Consider the following 27,866-nt stretch of genomic DNA (forward strand, 5'->3'; position numbering starts at 1 on the left):
AAATGCAATTCCTTACTGATATCAACTTCTTTCTTAGCTTACACTGAAGCAGTCAGGAAGATCCTGACTAACAAAACAAAACAAACCCGACAAAATGTATAGCGTGATCATAAATAAACTGAGAAGGAAGGGAAAAAAATGACATAAGGTCATATTTTCATAAAAAATTTATTCTAACAGGTTGCACTTCCAAATTTCATATTTTATTTTCTTAACTATTACAGTAACATGGAATAAGAACGTTGAACATAAATACCACTACGCTCTTAAAATAAAATGTTTTTCTAATTAAAACGAACTATCATAACTACCCATCTCTTTCCACTCCGTGAGCACAGAGAAAACACACAGAGATGTTGAAACTCCTGGAATTTAAAACAATACACAGCCTTCTCTTTGATACTCGTGGGACCCAGCATTTTGCCAGTTTCGTCATGCAGAAGACATACATGCAAGATATAATCTGGCCCTTCACCATTTCAAACATCTTGTCAATAAAAAAAAAAAAACATGTGTCACCTGCCCAATAGTGTGCACATTTTTCTCTTCGGAATTCCTGCTGGTTTTAGATTATCTGCACTATCTCCACCGTTAACGGTACGTCCTTAGCTGGGAACTCACCGGCTAAGATTAGAAGTAAAGTAATTGGAAACCCACTAACTTGTGAGTACAACATCTACGTTTCATGATATTGCAAAAAATTATTTAGATATCAAAGGTGTCTACAGGATATGGACATCAGCATAGTTTGATGAGTGATGCCAACTGTCACAAATAAAAGATACGATGCAGATAAAATGATAGGGCTACTGACACCCCCAAATGAATAAGACTCTTACTGAGACCATTTTTACATGCATTCTTGGTATTTCATGACAAGTATGTTTTGCTAATCACTCCCCAAAACAACAAACAAACAAACAAAAACGAATGCTGGAGTGCCTTTTACTATCCACATTTTTTTAGCTGAAGTGCCTTGTTCAAGGTCACACACTCATCGAGTTCACAGTCTGAGCCACCACCCTGCCCCACCCCTAACCTTCAGTATGAAGAGCATACTTCTGCCAAGGACTTGCACGCACACTGGGCCTCGTTGCCCTAACCACTCCTCAATATTCCGTGCGATCGGACACAGCTCACGGCAGATTAAAACACAAAGAGAACCACTTTCATTTTTCAAAGTGAAGTCCTTGCCCTACGAATTACGCGTTTCGGGGAAAATGAGAAAAATAAAACAAAACCCAAAATAGTTCCTTTCCTCTGTCGTTACAGTACAACAAGATACCAGGGATTCGTTTCGATTTTTAAAGCGGCCAGTGTTAGAAGGAAGAAATGGAATATTCAGGAAATGAAGGACCACCTAGCATCGGTGGACTGAACGGAAATTGCATCATAAACGTTGAGTTATTCCGTGAATGGTTATCCCGCTTGTGACCTATTCAGGCATCTGCTTTCCCTCCTGCCCTTTAGCCAATGGCACGATGTGACCGTTTTGGCTCTTCTATAGACACAGGCTTGACCCCTGGCTCTAGCCACTGAGCAGCACGGCGCTTTTAGCACGGCGAAGAGAGACAAGGGTGAAAACTGCGTTTGGTCCTACCCATCGGAGGAACACAGTCCCGGCTCCCTTGCCAGCCTGCGATCTATTTCTGGAGATGACGTAACTGACTAAGCCACTGGTGCGTTTCCCAAAGACCTCCTAGAGTTTGGAAGTAAAAGAGAAATAAACATTGACTTGTCAGGGATCTAATTTATGGTGCTCATTTTTTAGAGAATAAAAGCTTCAATATGTGATTTTTTTTTTAAGTCTTTAAAGACAAATGGCATTCTTTGTGGTGGCACCGTTTTCAAGGATTGTCTGCCTTAGCGTTTTCCTTTCTTCAACAATTCCATTTAAAGGGACAGGCCCTGTGCCAAATGGGTACGTTCTGGCACATTCCCATCCAACAACAGTCAAATCATTCATTACTCAGATCCCTGACAATACCTTCCACTCGATGGACCCAAAGCATCAAGTGAGCGCCTGGTTTTTCAATAATAGTTTTCCTAAAGTGGCTGTTGTTTAAAACAAATATTTAATTACAACTAGAATGAAACAAAGAAAACTCAAGCAAATAGTTTAATTTTGCGTATGTATATGCTTGTAATCATCACTCGGATCCTTCAACAAAACATGACTCGCATCCCTGAAGGCTCCAGTCTTACCTCTCTCCTATCAATACTTCCCCCCCAAAGTCCCACTCTGACTTCTATTGGCACGGTCTCCTGCTGTCTGATCTTGAACATCAGATAAGTGGATACACACTGTTGATATTGGGCTTTGTCTATGAAATCCACCAATATGGAGGAGTGAAATGGCAGATGATGGTTTTTCATTGCTGTATACTATTCCCCTGTGTCGTGATACCACAATTTATTCTTCCATTTTAATCATGATGAATGTTTGGAATGTCTTCAGTTCAGAAGTATTACAACTAGTGCTACTCTAAGCATTCTCACACGTGTAATTTTATGGACATAGGAACTCATTTCTCTTGGATGTACAATGAGTTGGCCAGATTATTAGGATCTCTGAATGCATAATAATATGGCCACTCAGTGTGTGTGTGTGTGTGTGTGTGTGTGTGTGTGTGTGTGTGTATTAGAGGCCCGGTGCATGAATTCGTGCATGGGTGGGGTCCAGCCAGCCTGGCCAGGGGGAGGGGACATGGGCGGTTGGCCGGCCTGCCTGCTGGTGGAACTCCTGGTCGAGGGGGCAATTTGCATATTAGCCTTTTATTATATAGATATACACTGAGTGGCCAGATGATTATGAGCTCTGAATGCATAATAATCTGGTCACTCAGTGTATACACATCAGAGTAAAACGAATAGAACTTTGAAACTTTGGTAATAACTCATGAAATGAACAGATAAGACTTTATGCTTTTCCGTACGTTTCTTAGAGACGTACCAGCATCGTTGTGGTAAAACTGCTAAATATCTCAGAACAAAATCACAAGATTAAATGTGTCACCCAGGAGCCTATACACCGGTCACGTGTTTTAGAAAGTGTTAACATGCCAGTGTGTCCCACACCACGTCTACAGAAACACACACGTGAGAGTCCGATAAAACTAACTACCTTAGATACCCACCAAGTGAGTTCTAATCCCTTTATCCGGGCCACTGGCTGAGAATTTAGAAGCCGTGCGCACAGGGACCCAGTGCTAGACATTTCTATGCCATCCCTGTCAGGTGTCCATAAAAGTAACTACTGAACACATTTCTAACAGGTAGCTAAACCATGCCGAGGCCGGAAACCCGGGCATGTGCCCTGGACTGGACTAGACCCCAGGACCCTCGGTCCACAGGCTGACGCTCTATCCACTGAGCCAAACCAGCTGAGGCGAAAAGATGCTTTTAAAAGGAAAGCTCATGCCGAAACCGGTTTGGCTCAGTGGATAGAGCGTTGGCCTTCGGACTCAAAGGTCCCGGGTTCGATTCCGGTCAAGGGCATGTACCTTGGTTGCGGGCACATCCCCAGTAGGGGGTGTGCAGGAGGCAGCTGATCAATGTTTCTCTCTCATCGATGTTTCTAACTCTCTATCCCTCTCCCTTCCTCTCTGTAAAAAATCAATAAAATAAAAAAATAAATAAATAAATTTAAAAAAAGGAAAGCTCATGAGTATCACGGCAATTTTAAAAATACTCTGTAACTTCCTCTCAGACAGATACGGCCTGGACGTCCCTCTACTTAATCATGTAACAATGACATCCAGGCTTTGTTGATGGGGGAGGGGGGTTACCCCTGGGACAGTAAGGAACCATTCTTGATTTATTGCAGTAGTTCAGGCGTCCTCTTTTCCTCCCTTTCCGATATTTGAACTGGGAGCCAAAACATCTAGCAACGGAAGTCGAGGCAGAACGGAGAATGACAGGAGACTGTGTGATTGGTTTGATAAACACGACTGGGGACTAAGGCCAGGACGCTGGCCAATGCAGAAGAAAATAACCCAGTCTCCTCGGGAGGACCACGGGGAATACAGGAATCACACTCATCGGATCCCTCACCATCTCCAGTTAGACCTCATCTGTGGGGAGAGGGACACGCACATGTCCTTTTGGGAACAACAGAAGGTTTTTCTACTTCGAACGCAGAAGGCATGCGATTACTCTCCAGCAGCACAGTTATGACACGCGTAACACACGTCTCCAGGGGAGAAGAGAAACACACGTGCAAACTCAGACCGGATAGGGGCTGAAAGAGACACAATTGGCGTCCGTACATGCAAGCCACTCATCCTTCCAAGGCCTCACCCCCCCCCCCCTTTCCTCTACACGGGGTCCCGTTTCCTGGATGTTCGCTGCACACTGGCTATCTTCCCCCACGGAAGTGCTGCCCAGTGGGGACAATTTGGCCCTCCTCGCTTTTTCCTCCCCTTTTCAGGGGTCATCGGGAAGAAGGGAGGAAGCATGGTGAGGGTAGGGGGGGTGACTGTCACCTGCCTTTTTTTCCTGCCCCCCACCCCCACACACCCACACACACACGCACACACACACACACACCTAGAAAAACCAGCTGACACTATGTGTGAAAGGCCAGTCTGGCTAGAATGAATGAAAAGTAATGAACCGATGATCACAACTATCAATGCGTTCAATATCCTTATTCATTAAAGGACCCAGGGCAGGGAGAATGAATTCAGGCACTGTAGCAATTCTATCCCTACCCACATCTCTTCAGCCATCCCAAAGGTGACTCACCCCAGACTTTAAAGAGACCATGAAATACACAGATTGCCGCAGGCAGGTACCCCGAGAGTTGTCAGAAACCCACTTCTGATGGCGGGAATGGCCCACTTGGGCTGTCAGGACCGGGAAGAGATCGATGTACAATGTTTCAGACCTGCCCCCTGCACTTCCGTGTGTGAAAAGTACAGGAAGAGAAGGGCTGGCATAGGATGGTGTTACCCCTAAGTCATAAGGGGCCCTGGATCCCAGTCCAAGATGACGACATGGAGCTTTCTAGAATAAGGAACATCTTTTTCAAATGTCAGCTTTCCGGTGAACCTTAGCAAGAGTCTTCATATAAAGAGCCTACGTTAATCCCTTCAAATGACTTCTTCGTCATTAAAAAAAAAAAAATCAATAAAATACTCTTAGCAAGAGAGATGGTTCCGCGAGCTTTGAGAAGAAAACTTAAAAAGATGATGGGGCCGAAACCGGTTTGGCTCAGTGGATAGAGCGTCAGCCTGCAGACTCAGGGGTCCCAGGTTCGATTCCGGGCAAGGGCATGTACCTTGGTTGCGGGCACATCCCCAGTAGGGGAGTGTGCAGGAGGCAGCTGATCAATGTTTCTCTCTCATCGATGTTTCTAACTCTCTATCCCTCTCCCTTCCTCTCTGTAAAAAATCAGTAGATAGAGTGTCAGCCTGCAGACTCAAGGGTCCCAGGTTCGATTCCGGTCAAGGGCATGTACCTTGGTTGCGGGCACATCCCCAGTAGGAGGTATGCAGGAGGCAGCTGATCGATGTTTCTCTCTCATCGATGTTTCTAACTCTCTATCCCTCTCCCTTCCTCTCTGTAAAAAATCAATAAAATATATATATTTTTTTAATGATGGGCCCCTCTGCAATCGTTTTCTAACAACTTGAGTTTCTTAAGTGTCCGTGAGAGTCGGGTGAAGGAAAGAGGCGTGGGCAATACCTAAACCACTAGAAATTGACAACGATCACAGTTTAGAAGTACCATGTCGGTGGAAGTAAACACGGGAATGATCAAATAAATAGAGGCGCAGAGCGGCGAGACCACACAGTCATGACAGCAACAGGCCCCGTGAAGCCCTGGGTGGCCGCATGGAAAGGGAAAAACCTATAGGAGACCGTTACGAGCGAGGCGTAGCGTGGTGATTAAAACAGGCAGTGGAATCTGCGAACGCGTATTCGCACGCCGGAGCGTGGCACACATGACTTCGCGAGTTGGACGAAGAAAAAAGGGAGCCCACCAGAAATTAACGGCTACTTGGCGGGAGGCATGTGTTGCACACCCACGCCATAACGCTGCACGCCGCGCTGGCTGCGATGCCGAAATGCTGGTTGTACATCAGCGTGGAATCCAGAAAGCAGCGCACATGACTGAACAAAGCCAAATGTTCAGCACGGTTAAGAGCGCGGTACTCGCTCCTCTAGAAACGTGAGGAGCTTAGTGGCCTGGCTAAAAAAAAAAAAAAGTTTGTAAGTGTATGAAAAAGATGTTGAAAGCAGGCTTTTAATCCCACAGCGTTGCGTGATTTTACATCAGGTAAGACAGTGGTCGGCAAACTCATCAGTCCACAGAGCCAAACATCAACAGGACAACGGTTGAAATTTCTTTTGAGAGCCACATTTTTTAAACTTAAACTTCTTCGAACGCCACTTCTTCAACATAGACTCGCCCAGGCCGTGGTGTTTTGCGGAAGAGCCACACTCAAGGGGCCCAAGAGCCGCATGTGGCTCGCGAGCCGCGGTTTGCCGACCACGGACGAGCAAAGGACAGAGACTCAGGAGCATAAGGGTTAGGGTACTCATGGTAAATACAGAACAGAGGGAGCACTATTTCCTGAAAAGGGGGGAAAAAAACATATGGAACATGTTAGCAGGAAGAAAACCGAGCAATGAGAACAAATGGTTCAAGTAGCACCTAGAAATATGCTTTGGAGAATGGGGGGCAGGCGGGCGCATTTTATTTTTAAACATATATATTTTTTTCACTTAGCATGATACTCTCCAGGTCCCTCCATGTTGTCTTAAAGGGTAAGAGATTCTTCTTCTTCTTTTTTTTTTTTTTACTTCTGCATAGTATTCCATGGCATACATGTACCACAGCTGTTTTATCCACTCACCTACGGATGGGCACTTGGGCTGTTTCCAGATCATGCTAAGTGACATAAGCCAGTCAGAGAAAGACAAGCACCACGTGATCGCACTCACATGTGGAATCGAATGGACAAAATAAACTGATGGACGGAGTGGATCAGAGACATGGAGGCATGGAACAGAGCGCGGAACCTCGGAGGGAAGGCGAGTTGAGAACACACACAGCCCCCTCCTCTGCTCCAAATAGAATTAGCTTCCATCAATGAGCAAAAATCCTTCCTTACTTTTTTTGCACGAATGAGTTTTTGATGTTCACAGACGACCAGAAGAAGGTAACGAAGCTTAAATGAACTTTCCAAACAACTCTCCTCATGGAACGTCACCCGTGGGCCCGAAACGCCGGCCACGTTTAGAAAACACGCCCCCAAGTACTCACTTGCTTAGCCTTGGTCTTCGTGATGGTGTCAGAAATCGGCTTCTTCCTTTCCTTGACGGCGGTTTTGGAAAACAGCTCCTCAAATTCGTGGCAATCTATGGACGGCTCTTCAATTTTTTCCCAGATCAGCGCAGCACCAGAGTCTCTAAAGTTAAGCAAAACACCAACTGAAGGAGCCACGAGCTGGCGTTTAACACAGACGCACTGTCCCCAGGCAACCTGAGCTGTGATACACGCTGGTGAGAGGCCCCACGGAGGGAGAAGGGAGGAAAAGAAGGGCCGAGGAATGAAAGGAAAAGGATGATGAGAGGAAGCCGGGAAGGAAGGCAGCATCGGGGGAAGGAACAGAAGAGGCAAACGGGGAAGGAAGGGGAAAGGGGAGAGAATAGTCTTTTTCTTTAAGACCGCTGATAAGAAAGTTGAAAATACCATCGACACAGAATGAAACCTTTGCTTTAGAAATCATAACATCCAGGAAGTCTCAGTGATCAAGTAGGTGTATACAAACATCTACACTAATAAAAGAGGAAGATGCAAATTGACCGTACCTTCGTGACGCCCACCAGCCAATCAGGAGTGAGTATGCAAATTAACCCAACAAAGATGGCGGGTTGATTTGCATACGCAGCCGCTCCGGGCCTCTGGGCAGCATGGGAAGGTGGAAAGGCGGCTCCGGCCATAGCCAAGGCGGTGCCGCCAGCCAGGGGAAGGAAGGCCCATTCTTGCACAAATCTTCGTGCATCGGGCCTCTAGTCTATATAATAAAAGCCTAAGCAACCGTTATGGCAGGACAACCAGTCATTATGATGCACACTGACCACCAGGGAGCATACGCTCAACACAGGGGCTGCCCCCGGTGGTCAGTGAGTTTCCACAGGGGGAGTGCCACTCAGCCAGAAGCTGGGCTCACGGCTGGGGAACACAGCAGTGGTGGCGGGAGAGTCTCCTGCCTCCACGGCAGTGCTAAGGAGCAGCAAGCAGGTGGGTGTTAAGGAGCAAGGGGTCCCGGACATCCCTCCAGGGGTTCCCCCAAGAGGGTGAAGGCCGGGCTGAGAGACCCCCTCCTCCTCCAGTGCATGAATTTCGTGCACCGGGCCTCTAGTACGAGAAATAAAAGCCCTCTCAGTGTGGGCGATAAAGGCAGGGAATGTCTGGTATCTCACAACCCCAACGTGACTCGTCAGCTTTGTACAATATTCCCGGGTGAGAAAAGAAATCAGGTTATGATCCAGGCAGCATCCGCCATCTCCCTACCACTTCCCATCATGCCGTTGTTAGCTGATGGGATTCATGTAATACCATCTGAAAAGGGTAGACTCGTTTTTAAAAAGAAAAAAAACAAAACACTTCCTATATCTGGATAAAATTAGTTTGGGGCATAGTTTAAAATAGATGCATCCACATATATCGGTAAATGGCAACTACATAGAGAATTAGTGACAAAGTTAGAAGTAGTCAAAATATATACAGTCTTCGTCCTCAATATGATTCAGCGAAGAGACAAAAAATATTAATATAAGAAATGAAAACGGCCCTGGCCCGTGTGGCTCAGTTGGTTGAGCATCACCCCATGCACCTAACAGTCACTGGTTTGATTCCTGGTCAGGGTACATGCCCGGGCTGCGGGCTCGATTCCCAGAAGGGGGCGTGCAGGAGGCAGCCGATCAATGCTTCTCACATCAGTGTTTCTCTCTTTCTCCCTCTCCCTTCCTCTCCCTCTGACATCAATAAAATAAAAAAAAAAAAACATTTTTTTAAAAAAAGAAATGAGAACGAGCCTGATGAAGATCCTCCTTCTGAATCCATGCCACATCACACAAGCCAAATTCAAGGAATCCTGAAAAGTGCATATATTTCCTCCCATCGGCACATGCCACAGCCGTGTGTCCCCGGGATCAGGGGACACAGTCCATGGATTATGCATGGATGGGTAATATGCCACCTGCATACCTGGGGGAAGGTGTCCTTTTATAAATATCATCCCCAACTATGATTTCAAGGCTTTACACTGTGCCGCCCATCTTCTATGAAAGGGCCATAAAACAATCAAAGCTACATGACCACACACCCAGGGGGTGGGTGTGTGTATTTTTGTGTCGCACATTTGTGTAGAAAAAGACAACTGTAGGCAAAAATGCAACCCTACCACAAGACCGTCCCTCGAGAGGCATGCAAACAACACCCGCGTGAGTCCGTGTGTGTAAGGGTTTCATTCACATGGATAAGGCATTTGTCAGAGGGAGACTCTGCCACCAGGTAACAGAGCAGGCATGCTAAGTAAACATATACATGTACCCCTCCATCTTTAAAAGATCAATCAATACCTATATAGACAGATACCTGTACACCGTATGCGTTGATACATATATGCCATTTGTTCTATCCTTTCGATACTTCTGGAGAAAGTAAAATTTTAAATAACAGGTTGTTTCACTAAATATTGACTTAAAAATCTACAGACAAACTTTAGAGCAGTATTTAAAAGGGCACTAAATTGTCATTTTCCTGAGTTATTCAGCAAAGTACTTCCCTGGAACTTCCTGAGGGCCACGGAGACAGAGTTAAATAGAAAGTAAGGAATACTCTGAATAAAAAGGAGGGAATTAAGAAGAGGTGGGGGAGGGGTGTTCCCGCTCCGGGCTGAGCCCCCATGCACGGTACCTTTTACTGTGCAGCTGAATTCTCGTCCAGTACAGAGGCTTCATGGGCCGGCAAGGCTCTATGGGCTGCTTCCTACTCCCTTTGTCCTGGCTCATCCCCAATCCAAACCAGCCGGTTGGCAGCGGCGGGGGAAGAAATCCGCACGCGTGTGGTGTGGGTAAAGTGCTACCCCCGGCTTGTGGGGGGAGTGGAGGGCCAGGGCCAGGAAGCAGAGCAGGTGGCGGTGGGGCTGCGGGGATGCCAGTTCCAGGACCGGGCGGGGGAGCTGGAGCAGGTGGAATACCCACACCTGGCAAAGGAGGAGGTGGGGGAACCCCAAGTCCAGGCAGAGGTGGGGGAGGGGGTATTCCCACCCCAGGAAGAGGTGGGGGAGGAGGTATTCCCACTCCAGGAAGAGGAGGGGGAGGGGGTATTCCCACCCCAGGAAGAGGAGGGGGAGGGGGTATTCCCACCCCAGGAAGAGGTGGGGGAGGGGGTATTCCCACCCCAGGAAGAGGAGGGGGAGGGGGTATTCCCACCCCAGGAAGAGGAGGGGGAGGGGGTATTCCCACCCCAGGAAGAGGTGGGGGAGGGGGTATTCCCACTCCAGGAAGAGGAGGGGGAGGGGGTATTCCCACCCCAGGAAGAGGAGGGGGAGGGGGTATTCCCACCCCAGGAAGAGGAGGGGGAGGGGGTATTCCCACACCAGGAAGAGGTGGGGGAGGGGGCATTCCCACTCCAGGAAGAGGAGGGGGAGGGGGTATTCCCACTCCAGGAAGAGGAGGGGGAGGGGGTATTCCCACCCCAGGAAGAGGTGGGGGTGGGGGTATTCCCACTCCAGGAAGAGGAGGGGGAGGGGGTATTCCCACTCCAGGAAGAGGAGGGGGAGGGGGTATTCCCACTCCAGGAAGAGGTGGGGGAGGGGGTATTCCCACCCCAGGAAGAGGAGGGGGAGGAGGTATTTCTTGACCAGGCAAAGGTGGGGGAGGGGGCGGCAGCATTTGTGTACTAGGCATAGAAGGAGGTGTACTGGGTGGTGGAGGGGAGGGAGCCACCATGCCCACCCCAAACGTGGAGCCGGAAGACGCTGTGCAAGGCAGAGGTGGTGGGGGCGGGATGCTGACGCTGTGTCCAGAGGGCGGTAAAACAGACTGTTCGTGGCAGGTGTCCAACTCAGGCTGAAGAGAAGGCTGGGAAGACTGTGGCCTGGCCTGGCCTTGACCCTCAGCCCAGGGCAGGGGTGGAGGCGGTGGAGGCTGCACGGGCTGATGGGCGTCCAGCTGCACTATGTGCCTTGGAGACACCATCAGAGAAATCTCTGAGCAGAATTTTGTCTGAGGTCCAGAAGGTGAGGACGGCCCCGCGGAGCCTCCACCTGCGGGCCCTGGTGGCCGGGAGGGGCCCTCTGGCAGTGTCGTGGCAGGAGGCAGGGGGGGTGGCCCGCCCTCCTCGACCGGGGACGTCTGGATGGACTTGGCCTGTAAAATCCTCTGGTGCCGGCCATGCTCTTCTCCTAACCCGAGAGCTGCGAGACAAACATCGTCCGAGGGTGCCTCTCCGTTCTGAACCCCAAGGCGGCCGCCGGCCGCCTCCACGTCCATGGCGGGGTACTGCTTCTCTAGTTCAGCGATTTTGGTCCTCAGATCCTCAATGGTCTGCTCCAGCTGCTGAATTACAGTGGCCTGTCCCTCAGACCCAAGGTGTGTAACTTCCTGAGGGCAACAAGGACATAGTTAAATAGAAAGTAAGGAATACTCCCCCAAGAAACCGGACGGAATTAAGCAAAAATAGGTTTCAATACTATAGATATCCCTATGGGCACAAGCATACGCCTTATGCACACGTTTCAGGCCGTGTATATCAGGTTGACTCTGATTTTAACGTTTTGCCAAAGGCAATGTATGGGTCACCTTCATGTCTAAATGGTTCTCTAGACAGACTACTTTATTTCCCTATCATTAAAAAAATGCCAAGAAACCCTTGTTGTTGAAAGAAATTAAAAAGAAACCTAATTGGCCGAAACCGGTTTGGCTCAGTGGATAGAGCGTCGGCCTGCGGACTCAAGGGTCCCAGGTTCGATTCCGGTCAAGGGCATGTACCTTGGTTGCGGGCACATCCCCAGTAGCGGGTGTGCAAGAGGCAGCTGATCGATGTTTCTCTCTCATCGATGTTCCTAGCTCTCTATCCCTCTCTCTTCCTCTCTGTGAAAAATCAATAAAATATATATTTTTTTTAAAAAGAAACCTAATGGACTTCTTAAATAATGGTTCATTGTGGTTATTTCTTTTACCAGGGATAATTTAGAGCAGGGGTCCTCAACCTTTTTAAACAGGGGGCCAGTTCACTGTACCTCAGACCGTTGGAGGGCCGGACTATAGTTTAAAAAAAACTAGGAACAAATTCCTATGCACACTGCACATATCTTATTTTGAAGTAAAAAAACAAAACAGCAAAAACACCCGCATGTGGCCCGCGGGCCGTAGTTTGAGGACGCCTGATTTAGAGAATATAGGGCATGCCTTCCCAAGCTATGGATTGAAATACTTTATATATTTGTATAGACATTTGGTGAAAAATAGGGACTTACATTATTTATATTCAGATGTGTGTCTACACATATATGAATACCTATGTAAATAAAAAGTACCTCTCAAAATGTTGCCTATCTATTCGAAGTGTGTTACATTCCTTTATTGTTTATTAGAGAGTCTTTCATTATAACGTTAAGCAAGAACCAATTTTTAGAATTAAAATGACTCGCCCTGGACATCATGGCTCAGTCGGTTGGGTGTCGGTCAGTGCACCAAAGTATTGCCAGTTCGATCCCCCATCGGGGCACCTGCCTGGGTTGTGGGTTTGATCCCCCGGGAGGGGGTGTGCAGAAGGCAACTGATTGATGTTTCCCGCTCTCTCCCCCTCTCCTTTACTGTCTCTCTAAAAATCAATACACTATTTTTTTTTAATTCTTTTAATATATTTTTTAAAAGACTCATGTTAGCCCTGGCCCCATAGCTCAGTGGGTTGGAGCGTCATCAGGAGTACACCAAAAGGTTGTGGGTTCGATTCCCAGTCGGGGAACATAGGGGAGGCAACTAATCGATGACCGATGTTTCTCTTTCACATCAATGTCTCTCTCTCTCTCTCTCTCTCTCTCTCTCTCTCTCTCTCTCTCTCCTTCCCTCTTTCTAAAATCAATAAACATATCCTCGGGTGAGGATTAAAAAATAAAAGACTCCTGTTCATTTCCACTGGTGCAGATTTTAAAAAAAAAAAGTACATAATGCCATGATATATGACATCTTTTATGAAACGATGGTAAACTGGTAGTATTTGAGGACGTCGTCAATTTCCCCAGTGGCCTCTTGACCATTCTGAAAGTTTCAGAGAGGGAATTGCTTTTCTAGAGATAATTATTATAGATAGAAAACACGGCGGGAGGGAAGTTGGGGGTGTGACTATCTGAGTGTGACATAGTTCTGACTGTAGAGAGAACAAAACTCAATTTGCTAAAATCTTTAGTACTCCTCTCCACGACTCTGTCTTTACCTGCAAAACCCCAGCCCTCAATCCGGACTGGCCTGGCCTGTCAGCTCAGGCTGGCCGTCCGCTCTTACAGAACAGCCAGATGGATGCAGGGTTTCTGCTTCTGGAGGCAGCTAAGCGTCTTCAAAGAACCTTATCTGGCCTTCCTTATCCAGGGCTATCAGCACCCAGTCACCGCCGCCAAGACGCTGTCTGTAGAACTCTCTAGAGCGGCTGCCTTGCCTGTCAGCGGGAAGAGCTGATTTCTACACGGGCTCGATAGAATTTTTCCCAGAGGTTTATTAAAAAAACTAAAAAAAAACTTACATGGTCAATATGATCGAAGAAAAATGCTGTCTGTTCTCTGGCCATTTCAGCAAACATCCTCCCTCCACCCACGGCCCACCCACAGACAAGCCCAGATTTCATCTCCAAGCGTCTGCCAGGCGCTCCGCTGTCCATGGAAAGACCTCCGCTTGGGAGTCTGTTCCCTGGTGTCCTGGGCCTGGGCCTTAATCTCCCATCCCTTCAGGGTACAACTCGACCAGAGGCCCCATCAGAGCCTCAAAGCACTCCACGGGAGAGAAATGGACGACTTCTCTTTCTTCTACACTTTTCGAAAAGACTCTCACCGCATTTCCAGGAACCCTAGGCTAATGTCTCTCACTATTAAAAATTAAAACGAATGCATTTCTAAAAGGAAAAAAAAAAAAGTGCCTTCGTCATTTTGGACAGGATTGATATAATGGGTACATCCTTACAGATGCAGGAGACAGCCATCTATGATGGAGAGTCAACACAGAATGTAATATACTTTACAGGTTGCCAATTTCAATATGATTTGTGCTTAAACGTATTATTTCAAACGTCTACATTCATTACGAGCGGTAGAGGCCGCCATGGGCGCTTGGCTGGACAGTCTGTACAATCCGCCGGCCAACATTCCTCCATTCCTGTATAATCTTATCCGTGGGTGGTGATGGTCCGCGCTCATAAATTGTTTACACGTTCGCATTTCAAAAAAATACAAGTTGCCATGAAAAAAATAAAATAAAATGTTCACCCCAAATATGTTTCTAAATACAAGGTTATCTGATTCCTAGAAAAGAAAGGAAACATTAGCATAACATTAAGGCTAGCACTGTCAAAACAGCGAGCCAAGATACACTCAGAGGAAGCTTTCGCCGAAAACTTCACTTGTTCGTCTTTGAAGCTTCATTACATTATGTCAGCAAGATGCGCTCAGAGACGAGAATCTCAGATCCACTTACTGGTATGTGAACACTGTGACCATTTGCTTTGTAAATGCTCGTGAGATATGGAATTAATTTCTCCCATTCATTGTATGGAAATTATATTCAGATTTTCAAGTTCCGGTAAACTCTTACGGCTACATTACTGGCAAATCATAGAACATCTTTTTAAAAATATTTTTTGTTTATTTCAGAGAGGAAAGGAGAAGGGGAGAGAGACAGAAACGTCCATGATGAGGGAGAATCATGGATCGGCTGCCTCCCGCACGCCCCACACTGGGGATCGAGCCCGCACCCCGGGCCAAAGAATAAAAAACCGACTTGAAAGGCAGTCCTATTTCAGTTTTATAAGATCATTCTTTAGACGGCAGATTCTCAGAGCGTAATACTTGATATTTAAACAGTCAGTATACCGCCCTAGCTGGTTTGGCTCAGTGGATAGAGTGTCGGCCTATGGACTGAAAAATCCCGAGTTCGATTAGGGTCAAGGGCACATGCCCGGGTTGTGGGCTCGATCCCCCAGTAGGGGGCATGCGGGAGGCAAGCCCATCCATGATTCTCTGTCATCACGGATGTTTCCTCTCCCTCTCCCTTCCCCTCTGAAATCAATAAAAAACAAAGTAAACCAATGGGTAGACTGAGGTCCTGAGAATGCAGCTTCGCTTCCCAGCGTCCTCACTCCAGGGGCCACAGCGAAGGCTGGGCGGGGGCAGGTCTAGCAGCTGCAATTGCTTTAAGCATCAGACCCCCCCCCCCCCCCCAGCTTCCTCCCACCCCCACCTCCACCCCCTTAGCTAAGAAAAGGCTTCGTGAGTCATGGTTTTTTCTAGGGACATGGAGCTCTCTGAATTATAAGCTCCAGGGAGAGAGCACAAGTCAAAACTCATTCCATAAACCCCAGGGAGCTCCCCTGGCGAGAGCAGGTGCCTGCGCGCACAGCGGGACCACAACGCAGGGATGCTCCGGGCTCTGCGCATGCGCACGCCCCGACCCAGCAGGTCCTGGAGCCCCAGCATCACCGACCGCGCAGAGCAGCGCAGGCTCCTGGGAGGGACCAGAAAACTCCATCCTTCCCACCGCCCAGCGCTGAACACCGCTCTTCCCCTCCTCTCCTCTCCCCTCCCCTTCCCTCCCCTCCCCTCCTCTCCTCTCCCCTCCCCTCCCCTCCCCTCCCCTCCCTTCCTCTCCCCTTCCCTCCCCTCCCCTCCCCTCCCACGGGGGTCAGTTACAGAGGTACAGACCTGCCATCTAGTGACCGAGCAGGGAAGGGCAAGGGGAGTTACAGGAAAAAGAAAAGGGTCGTTTTTTTAAAGTTTTTTTTTAAAATATATTTTATTGATTTTTTTTTTTACAGAGAGGAAGGGAGAGGGATAGAGAGTTAGAAACATCGATCAGCTGCCTCCTGCACACCCCCTACTGGGGATGTGCCCGCAACCAAGGTACATGCCCTTGACCGGAATCGAACCTGGGACCCTTCAGTCCGCAGGCCAAAGCTCTATCCACTGAGCCAAACCGGTTAGGGCTGGGTCATTTTTTTAAAAAAAAAAAAAAAAAGAGGAGTGAAGCGCTAAGGTGAGTCACATGGACACGAGAGGGCCCACCAACGTTGGAGTCCAAGTTAAGACGTCCAGGGGGCCTCATCGGCCTCTGTGCCTCTCACACCTGTCTTGACGCCTGGTTCTCATACATGGTGTAGTGTTGGGCGATGGTTTTTTTGTTGTTGTTGGGCCCTTGCAGGTAGGCTCAGTGGTTAGAGCGCCCGCCCACACACCGAAGTGTCATGGGTTGGATGACCAGTGAAGGGCAGGTACCTGGGTCACAGGTTCAACCCCAATCTGCAGTCAGGCCATGTGCAGGAGGCAACCAATCGATGTGTCTCTTTCACATCGATGCTTCTCTCTCTCTCTCTCTCTTCCTGCCTGTCCCTCCCTTCCACTTTCTTTAAAAAATCCATGGAGCCCTAGCTGGTTTGGCTCAGTGGATAGAGCGTCGGCCTGCGGATTGAAGGGTCCCAGGTTTGATTCCAGCCAAGGGCACATGCCTGGGTTGCGGGCTCGATCCTCAGTAGGGGACGTGCTGGAGGCAGCCGATCAATGATTCTCATCATTGATGTTTCTCTCTCTCTCTCCCTCTCCCTTTCTCTCTGAAATCAATAAAGAAATATTTTATTTAAAAAATAAAATAAATAAAAATCCATGGAAAAAAATATCCTCAATGGTCTAAAAATGTTTTCCTCGGCCAAAACCGGTTTGGCTCAGTGGACAGAGCATTGGCCTGCGGACTAAAAGGTCCCAGGTTCGATTCCGGTCAAGGGCATGTACCTTGGTTGCGGGCACATCCCCAGTGGGAGTTGTGCAGGAGGCGGCTGATCGATGTTTCTCTATCATCGATGTTTCTAACTCTCTATCCCTCTCTCTTCCTCTCTGTAAAAAAAATCAATAAAATTTTTAAAAATGTTTTCCTCCTAGTTAATTACATTTTCCAGCTTCTAGACACGTCAGCGACCACAAGAAGGTATGACATTTAAATCCATCCGTTTCACCCTTGAGTGTCTGAGCCATAACATCAGATGTGTTAAAACCACTCAGCTCATCAAGTGTTCTGCTTATGACAGTATATTTGACCGTGGTTGACAGCACGAGAAAAACAGGAAACCACTCCAATGTCATGCGCAGGGATATAGAGATTACATTCCTACAGCTGGAACCGAAGCATGGCGAGCACTGTTGCACATGTTTTATCGCCATCAATAAGACAGATGACTTTTTTGTCCAATTTTTCTTCAGTGCTACCATATCCAACAAGGAACTCAGTAAGATATGCCTTGGGAATAAGAACTTGGAAAAATCTGCCCTCACCGGTTTGGCTCAGTGGATAGAGCGTCGGCCTGCGGACTCAAGGGTCCCAGGTTGGATTCCGGTCAAGGGCATGTACCTTGGTTGCAGGCACATGCCCAGTAGGGGGTGTGCAGGAGGCAGCTGATCGATGTTTCTCTCTCATCGATGTTTCTAACTCTCTATCCCTCTCCCCTCTTCTCTGTAAAAAAAATCAATAGAATATATTTTTTTTAAAAGAATTTGGAAAAACCTAATATAGAATCTCCAATCACAATTTAGCGGTGCCTCAAAAGAAAATGGTTACGCTGGAAAAATAACGAGAGAATATTTTCCTCACTCATTTCTAACTGTATTTCTCTACCTCTTCTTATCTTGCTTCATCTTCATCACTATTGCCTAATCATCACTGAAAGATCAATGAAATGACCATCGGCTGAGTCACCACCACACGTCTCCAAGGGCCCAGCCTCACGTAGGCCTCTGCTCTGACGAAAACACGCCGGGAAACCCCGTTCTCCGACACTCTTTGAAGAACATCTTTACTCTTAGGATCGGGACCAACCTAATCACATTTTTGGAAAGCACAGTGAATTATCCATTGGAAGTTCCTGACCCGGGTTGTAGCCTTACTTCTCCTCCAGGGGGCGCACAACTGCCACGGATGAGGCAGGGCTGCTTCTTTTTAAAAGGGAGATCGTTTTACACTTGGAAAATTCTCAAAAATCGCCCAAGTCTGTGACTTCACAGAGAAGAACACCGTGTCCCAAGCAAGGCCAGGTATGATGCACACGCTAACGAGGGCTAGAACTACGCCTAGAACCCAGTACGTCGTCTCGTTTTCCACTAGAGCACACTCGAGAGAGGACACTCGTCTTACTTCTGAATTACTCAGTAATTGCGAGCACTGAGTTATTTTCAAAAGCATAGTTGGGAGAATGTGTGTAAATTTTTAGCGCAGCTGGTGTGGCTCAGTGGTTGAGCATCGACCTATGAACCAGAAGGTCAGGGTTCGATTCCCGGTCAGGGCACATGCCTGGGTTGAGGGCTTGATCTCCAGTAGGGGGTGTGCAGGAGGCAGTCAACCAAGGATGCTCTCTCATCATTGATGTTTCTCTCTCTCCCTCTCCCTTCCTCTCTGAAATCAATAATATATATATATTTTAAATCTTCTTACCTGCTGAACAGCATCTGAGCAATTTTTCAGAGTTTCCAAAACAGCAGGCTGAGATTCTGGGTTGGAAAGGAAGAAGACAATCAATATATTAAAGATCAAATTTTCCCCTTTCTTCGATCAGAAAACAAAACTAAATACAATCTATCTTTAACCCTCAGTATCCAAAACACCCAGTTTATCTTCTGATTATACTTCTGTATTCTGAGTACACGACTGCTTTTCAGTATACACTGAGTGGCCAGATGATGATGATCTCTGAACGCCTAATAATCTGGCCACTCAGTGTCTATCCTATAGAATAAAAGGCTAATATGCAAATTTTCCCCTCGACCAGGAGTTTGACCAGCAGGCAGGCCGGCCAACCGCCCATGTCCCCTCCCCCTGGCCAGGCTGGCCGGACCCCACCCATGCACGAATCATGCACCAGGCCTCTAATATATTGTTAGTGTTGGCCAGATTATTATGCATTCAGAGATCATAATAATATGGCCACTCAGTGTATGAGACACATCATAATGATCGACACTCACGCCATCAGTTCCTTTAAAAACTGAGATAGGCCTATGTCTTCTTGACCTGTCAATCATAGTGACTTTTCTCAAGAACTGGTTTCTATTTTGGGCCAGAAAATAGCCGCTAAGCCGTTCCCTTTTTAGATGACTCACTTACTAGTAGCTTAAGTCTGCACAACACGCCTTCGGAGCATCCCGGGCCTACCTGGCTCGGCGTCCTGGGGCCTGGGCTCCTCATCGGGGGCGTCGGGGGGTGACCACGCCGAGGGGGCTCGCCGGGGAAACCGCCCTTCCATGTAGTCCAGGGAGTGCGTGGGCTGACTAACGGCAGCCCAGGTGTAGAGCTGATCTTGCTAGATTTAACCATGAAAATAAACAAGTTAAGGCTAGTAGTGCAATCACCGACAAAAAATGACATCCAGGCGACGGATCCGTTACATCACCATGCCTAACCTAAATATGCACGTGGGAGGCACGTGGACAGGGGTGGGCATTAGTAGGTTTACAGCTGTGAATAGGCAAGACGCAGAGTTTATTCTTGGATTGTGATTTATTCACTAGAGGCCCGACGCGCGAAATTCACGCAAGGGGCTCAGACCCCACAGCCGCGGCGGCTGCCTCGGCCCTCGCAGCCCCGGCTTCATCCGGAAGGTCATCCGGACGGTCATTCTGCTGTTCAGCCGTCCGGTCATATTAGCATATTACACTTTTATGATTATAGATTGTTGCTTCATTTACGTGTGTTACATCTGTAAACCTACTTCTGCCCGCGCTGTGAACATCGGCATCCGTAATAAGACAGGAAAAGAGCATTTCATCCAGTTCAGTGGAGGTTCATCACACACCTCCCTTCACACAGTCATTCCATTCTCTTACCCACGCTTGCCTCCATTTCTTTTTTTAGAGTAAAGTCTACGTGTCTTTGAACATAGAGATGCCACGTGGCCTGCAGGGAAAGGTAAAATCAGGGAATCCAGGCAGGAGGACTCCCGGGACTCGCATCCGTGATCCATGGGACCGTGCTGTCCCTTTAAAAGCTGTTTCGTACTTGAGGCACCGACTGACCGTGGGCATCACCGGCCAGAACAGCCTCCTTGCATGGACCCAAAAGGCCAGGAAACTCCCCTGATCTTGGGTCCCGGTTGGGAAGTGCTTGGGAGGAAAACCATAAAAAACAAATGAGCCCACCCGGCCGGCGTGGCTCAGTGGTTTGAGCGTCGACCTATGAACCAGGAGGTCATGGTTCCATTCCCATCAGGGCACAGGCCCGGGTTGCGGGCTCCATCCCCGGTGTGGGGCGTGCAGGAGGCAGCTGATCCATGATTCTCTCTCATTTTGTGAATTCCCTTGCCATACTTTGAAGTCACCAGCAGAGGGCAGAGCGAGACATTTCATCCTCCGATCCCTGGGCATGAATGAGGAGAAATTACAAAAAAAAGAAGCTGGGTTCTATTTTTGACTGGCATTCAGCACCTCAGCTGCTATATTTGCGTATATGCTGAGCTGAGAGGCGTGCGGAGAGGAAGTGTCAATCCAGTGTGCTCTTGGGCAAAAATGTGGGAATAAAACTCAACCTGCGGCGGAAGAAATTACTGTAGAAGAAATGCTTAGAACCAACAGAATAAAGAAATGGAATAATGTAACATGATGAGCTTATGCATAACACCTGATGTACAATTAAATAATTAAACGGCGTACAAATAAATTCAGAAACACCTGGCATATATGGCAAGAGTAGATGTTAAAGTATCTGTAAAAATCAATCTACAGAAATAATTTTATCTATATCCATATGTGCATTCATAATATAACTCCTTAATCCATAATGCAGACCCTACAGGCAAGGTTATTGAAAACACTTTTTAATTTTTCCATAGGGGTATTGAAAGCTTTGACTTTGTTCATTCTTAATATTCCGTAACATCAATGCTCTACAACCCCCTGTACCTCAAACGTACATTTCAAAAGAACATGCTTAGAAGTATCTAAAGGAAACAGCAAAAGGAAGAAAAATCCCTGGCGATTCCTGCCTGGTGTTACAGCCAGTATCATAGAGGATTACATTTAATATGTCTTAGGATAACGTTTTATTCGGTTACATTTCCAGGTCTGAATATCTGCATTTTATATTTCTCCAGTTTTGTTTTGTTTTTTCAAACAAGAACAATGAAAGAGTTAAACAGAGAGAGTTCCTGTGAGAAATTAAAGGAAGGTAGCATTAGCCCCACTGAAGATTCTGTTAACTAACCTGGACCAAATCTCTCTCTCTCTCTCTCTCTCTCTCTCTCTCTCTCTCTCTCTCTCTCTCTCCCCCTCCCCCCTCCCCCAGCAGTTTCCCAATCACACAAAAAAGTGAACCAAAGGCTTAATGAGCAGCCTTGGGAAAACGTTCCATCGTGAAGCTTGGTTCCAGCCCAGCAGCTGAGCTGAAAACTCTTGAGAATTCAAAGGCAGGACTTCCTTGGAGTTCCAGAAAAGGGCCAAGGGCCGCTTCCACATCGAAGCCACAGCTAACATCACAGAGCACACTCCCTACAGCCGGCCTGCCCCAACCCGGCTGACGAAACGTCCCTGTATCCAGAGCCCAACCTCGCACCCAGTCCATCCGACGCTGCCACGGGAGCCCACGAGTCAGTTAGAATCCCGGGAGCTCCCGGCAGCAAACTCATGGGGGAGAGAGAGACGGGAGGTGAAGCCTCAGACGTGGCCAGGAGGGAGCCAGCCGAGGGCCTCCTGGGCCGGGCGGGAAGCTGGGGTGCTGCCCTGAGAGTAAAGCATCTGCAACGGGTGACACGTGACCCCCCTTTTTGTGGGGAAGGGCATGGAACCCCCAGGCTGTAAGGAGGCCACCGCATTAGCCCCGACTCGGGATGAAGGCGGCTTACGGCCTAGGAACCAGGAGGTCCCGGTTCGGTTCCCAGCCTCAGGGCACATGCCCGGGTTGCGGGCTCCATCCCCAGTGTCGGGTGTGCAAGAGCCAACCGATCCATGGTCAATGGTTCTCCGCAGTGAGGGCAGAGAGCAAGGCCGGAGTGTCTGACCACGCCTGGCACCAGCAGGAGTCAGTGAGAGACTGAAGAAAAGGCGCGGGCTGTGGAGTCCGCCTTCCTGGGTGTGAATCCCATGCCTGCTGCTTACACAACTATATTTTTTTTAAATTTCTATTTATCGCCCTGGCCGGTGTGGCTCAGTGGATAGAGCGCCGGCCTGTGGACTGAAGGGTCCCAGGTTCGATTCCCGGTCAAGGGCACATGCCCAGGTTGTGCCTCTCGATCTCCAGTAGGGGGGGTGCAGGAGGCAGCCGATCCATGATTCTCTCTCATCACTGATGGTTCTATCTCTCTCTCCCTCTCCCTTCCTCTCTGAAATCAATAAAAATATAGTTAAATAGTTTTATTTATTTTTATTTTGAGAGAGAGAGAGAGAATGGAAGGAAGAGGGAGAGAGAGAAACCTCGATCGGCTGCCTCCCGCATGCCCCCTTCTGGGGATCAAGCCTGCAACCCAGGCATTTGCTCTGATCAGGAATCGAACCAGCAACCTCTCCGTTCGTAGGAAGACGCTCCACCACCTGAGCACCTGGGCCAGGGCTCACAGAACCTCTGACAGGGCGGTTACCCTCTCCTGGGCTCCGTTTTCACATCAGAAAGCGAGCTGGCCTTCCCCCTCCCTCAGGCAGCAGCCCACTCACCTGGCTACACTCTCAACCCCTTCATCACCGAATCCCACTTTCCCTGTAAAAAAGCACATGTCCGCACCCTCTCTCAACCTCCTCCTCCTCCTCAGTCGTGTCTTCTAACCCATAGCCCACTCTTTCCTCCCCTCCCACACCGACATCCTCAACTCTAACCCTCACTAACCATCACGTGCACCCACCTGGCCAGCTGGCCTGGCTTCGTGGCTGAGCATCAGCCTAGGAACCAGGAGGTCACGGTTCGATTCCCATCAGGGCACGTGCCCGGGTTGTGGGCTCCATCCCCAGTGTGGGGTGTGCAGGAGCCAGCCGATCAATGATTCTCAACATTGATGTTTCTATCTCTCTCTCCCTGTCCCTTCCTTTCTAAAATCAATAAAAATAAAAAAAATTTAAAGATGTATCCACCTGGGCAAAAATGCCCATCTAAGATCAGTGCAAAGTTTTACCTTTGCCATCCTTAGTGCTGGGACAGAGCCATGACCTTCCGCATCGCTGCCCTCCTCAGCATCCCTCCACCATCCCATCCAGCTCTCAGTCCCGTTCTGGTGGTCGCCTACTTTTTAAACACCGGGCCTCGCGTACCCCTAACTCACCCAGAACAGCAGGCGACACCTCCTGATTCACGGAGGAGGATGCCCCAGCAGCACTGCCTCGCCTTCCCAGCATGCACCTGGAAGAGCCCGCCCCCATCTCTCTGGAACCCTCCCTCCCACGGTAGGGCTCACCCAGGTGTCCCCACTCCTGTCCCAGGCCAATCCCCCCACCTGGGCCAGCATCCCATCCCTCCCCGCCTCCTCAGGGCAGGACAGTCTGAATTCGCCTTTCTCGCCCCAACTTTCAACATCTCCTTCCCGACTGAGTCCCTCCCATCCGCACCTCCACGTGCTTTAACGAAAGGGAGGCAAAGACGAGGAAAACAGAAGCAGAAATGAGCTTTCCCTCCACACAAGTACCCACCCTCTATTTCTTGTTTCTGACGCAAAACCTCTGGGGCGAATCACACCTGCACTGATGTCATGACGAGGAGATGAAGGAATATTTGGAAAGCACTTAGGACAGAACCCTCCATCTCCTCACCAACACCCTCGCCCTTCCATTCAGACAGTGCCCACGGCACCCACTCGACCCCCTCTCCACAGGGTCACCCACAGTGACTTCGGGTAAATTCAATGACCACTTGTTCGGTCTTCATCTTACTTGACCTCTTGACATGTCACTCTTTTCATATTTTCTTCTGTTCCACCTCTTTAACCACTCTTGATCTGTCTCCCTGAAACCACACACACACACACATACACACACACACACACCCCGTTCATTTCCCCTAAATGTCCCTCTGCATGGCTGGTGCTTCTTGCTCCTCACTCTACAGGCACCCAATGGCCTCAGGTGTCATCCACACGCTGAGGCCCTCAACCCCCCCTCCCCCCCCCCCAACCCCTGGATGCAAATGACCGGTCCCTTCCGCACGTCTTTTAGAGATGCTCAGATCCAGGAAGGCCTAAATCGAACCGTCCTCTCCACCGGCCCCTCCTGTTTTATGCACAGTGAGTAGCATCCCCTCGACCCCATCACGCAAGCCGGAAACCTGGGCCTGCCCTGGCGTCTGCCCTCTCCCTCACCTGCACACGATCCCTCAACTCCCCGAGTCCATTCACTCCCATCTCCCAAAGCCGTGCTCCTCTGAGTGTGGTCCTGGCCCAGCAGCATCCACTTCACCTGAGACCCCCCCCAGAACCAGAAACTCGGGGGCGGAGCCCAGTGATGTGGGCGTCACCAAGTCCTCCAGGTGGGCCCAATGCCGGCTGGAGTTTGCCAATCGCTAACCCAGGAGTCAGTAGAATCCCACGGTTTCACCCCCCAGGTCCACTTCCCTTCCTGCATTATTGCTCTCTTCCTCAGAATCTGCCAGCTTCCACGCCACCCCCACACAACACCCCCAGTCTATGCTCCACGCACCCCCAAATGCTCTCTCCGAATCATGGATCTGATCACACTGTACTCCCCCACTTAAATCCTCCAGTGGCAGCCCGGATGGTGTGGCTCAGTGGTTGAGCGGCGACCTAGGAACCAGGAGGTCACAGTTCGATTCCGGGTCAGGGCACAGGCCCAGGTTGTGGGCTCGATCCCCAGTGTGGGGTGTGCAGGAGGCAGCCGGTCCATGATTCTCTCTCATCATGGATATTTCTATCTCTCTCTCTCCCTCTCCCTTCCTCTCTGAAATCAATAAAAATATATTTTTAAAAAAATAAAAAAGAGAATAAATCATGCAGGTTTTCAAAGTGCTGTAAAAATTGGGAGAAAGATATAACCCCCTAAGCTCCTGGTTGAGTGATGTTTTCTTGGTCCAAGGTACCTTCGCTTTGCCAGGGATTCACAATTCTACACTGAAGGCCACAGGACATTCGAGTCACATCAACAGAACTAATTAATATGCAGCGCATATTCAGGAGACGGGTAAGAAAAATCATGGCGAGGAAAGTTGGGCCGAGGCACCCATTTTAATGAAAGCCCGTCGCAGGGGTTGAAAGTGAGTTCTGAGTCACCCCAACACTGTGTGCCAAGCGGGCGATGCCAAATACCCGTTCTGAAAGCCAAAACATATCCCGAAGAAGGATGTTACGTCGTGGCCTTGAAAAGTGTGACTGCCTTAAAAAAATATGTGTCTTTTAAAAACCTATCTTTCTAGACGTCGATTCACTTTATGGTTGGGAACGATTCTAAAATCCACAAAAGCGCCAGTAGCATTTCTTCTCGGCTCAGAACACTCTGTGGTGGGAGAATAACCATCAGAACCCCACGACTTTCGCAACAAGCCTCCTGAATTCAGGACAAGGGGCAGGAAATCGCCTGCGTTGTCTTCTAGAATAAAATATGCAAAAAAGCAGCACATTTGAGAGATTGACTAGGTCACATATTCGACTGGAAAATAAAATAATCTCAAAACACACATGCTTACACCCCTATGTATGAAAACTTGGCTACCGATTACTTCGTGACCCAATCACACAGCCATTCCCTGAGTGGAAACCTGGGAAAAATTACTATATATTGTAGAAATAAAGATGTGATGGAGCCCAAAGAAATAAGAGTTTTTAAAATATCCTATATAATAAAGAGCTAATTAGACCGAACAGCAGTGATTTCAAAGAGGAAGGGAGAGGAGAGAGAGAGACAGAAACATCAATGATGAGAGAGAACCATGGATCAGCTGCCTCCTGCACGCCCCGCACTGGGGATGGAGCCCGCAACCCCAACATGTGCCCTGATCGGGAATCAAACCATGACCTCCTGGTTCATTGGCTGATGCTCAACCACTGAGCCACGCCGGCTGGGCAAGTTGCAACATCTTGATACGTATCCACTTATTATATTCTTTATGAAATAAATCTATTTTATAACTAAAAATAAAATTGGATTAAAAATGCCCCCTTTTAACTAAGAAGAGTATAAAGATAAATAAACCTGACTGGTGTGGCCATCACACCATATCTATTTAAATATATATGCACTAGAGGCCTGGTGCATGAAATTCGTGCACTCGGGGGGTTTCCTTAGCCCGGCCTGCGCCCTCTCACAGTCCGGGAGCCCTTGGGAGATGTCTTAGGGGGAGTGGGCCTAAGCTGTCAGTCGGACATCCTTAGCGCTGCCGTGGAGGCGAGAGAGGCTCCCACCACCGCCACTGTGCTCGCCAGCCGTGAGCCCTACTCAGGGCTTCAGGCTGAGCAGCCCTCCCCCTGTGGGAGTGCACTGACCACCAGGGGGCAGCTCCTGCATTGAGCATCTGTCCCCTGGTGGTCAGTACATGTGATTCAACCAGTCATTCTGCCATTCGGTCAATTTGCATGTTAGCCTTTTATTATATAGGATAGATATATATATATTTAAAGCACATACAGTGAAGACGTCAGGAAGAGTAGGGGGTAGGCATGGAAGCAACGGGACTAACCCACCTGGATCAGCACTCTGCCTCGCGACTAACTCTGCACAGAGCTAACCAGACCCTGACTGTTCTAATGATAAACCCGTGTGCCATGTACTCATCCCAACCAATGCAGTACATGTACCACACACCGGAGACAGATTAGCAACACGCTGGCTGGAAAACGCTAATCCAACCCAACTACGCTGACAGCCGTCATGAGTGAGGAATAGGCCTTGTGAATTACTGTTCCACGGTATTAACTCTGGGCGAATGGCAGCTGGGGTAGGAAGCAGGCAATGCTGTGTCACGTCAATGCTTCGTACACAGATGAGTAATGAACGCCGTGAAATGGCATCCGAGGGCCCACGGAGACCTGTGTGTGGCCACTGGGAACTAGACTCTGGCCCCACGGAGCTGCTTCTGCAGGCATGTCCACGACCAGCAACGTCAGACATATTGATGAAAGCAGGCTAGCTACCGGTCAAGAGTGGCCATCTGGCCCTAACCAGTTTGGCTCAGTGGATAGAGCGTCGGCCTGCAGACTGAAGGGTCCCGGGTTCGATTCCGGTCAAGGGCATGTACCTTGGTTGCAGGCACATCCCCAGTAGGGGGTGTGCAGGAGGCAGCTGATCGATGTTTCTAACTCTCTATCCCTCTCCCTTCCTCTCTGTAAAAAATCAGTAAAATATATATTTTTAAAAAAAGAGTGGCCATCTGCTAAGGAAAGGAGGCTTGGCAAATAGACTTAAGAAGACTCTAAAAACCTTACCTTTGCGACAGCAGGGATGGACCTAGCAACTACTACGCTAAGTGAAATAAGTCGGAGAGAGAAAAGCAAATGGCGTGTGATTTCACTTCTATGTGGAATCTAAAGAGCACAATAAATGAGCAAACAAAACAGAAACGGGCTGATAGTGGCCAGAGCGGAGGGGGCTTGGAGGGCTGGGTGAATAAGGGAAAGGGGTTGAGAAGTACAAAGCGGGCCCCGGGCGGTGTGGCTCCGTGGTAGAGTGTTAGCCTCTGCACCCAAGAGGC

The 27,866-nt window shown here is 48.7% G+C and overlaps 1 protein-coding gene across 2 annotated transcripts in view; it reads right to left on the bottom strand.

Moving 5' to 3' along the window:
* FMN2 (formin 2) overlaps positions 1-27,866 on the bottom strand; it is a 128,006-nt gene that overhangs the window by 80,500 nt on the left and 19,640 nt on the right. The window contains exons 3-6 of one of the 2 annotated variants that reach the window (XM_054713011.1): positions 19,416-19,563; positions 18,699-18,754; positions 9,934-11,624; positions 7,273-7,417 (exon numbers count right to left, since the gene is read on the bottom strand). In XM_054713011.1, the coding sequence (XP_054568986.1) occupies positions 7,273-7,417; positions 9,934-11,624; positions 18,699-18,754; positions 19,416-19,563 (2,040 nt within the window). The remainder of the gene's footprint in view (positions 1-7,272; positions 7,418-9,933; positions 11,625-18,698; positions 18,755-19,415; positions 19,564-27,866) is intronic. The other variant, XM_054713012.1, reaches the window with a different exon arrangement.

This window comes from Eptesicus fuscus, chromosome 24 (genome assembly GCF_027574615.1).
Source record: "Eptesicus fuscus isolate TK198812 chromosome 24, DD_ASM_mEF_20220401, whole genome shotgun sequence".
In the NCBI taxonomy this organism is placed as follows: Eukaryota; Metazoa; Chordata; class Mammalia; order Chiroptera; family Vespertilionidae; genus Eptesicus; species Eptesicus fuscus.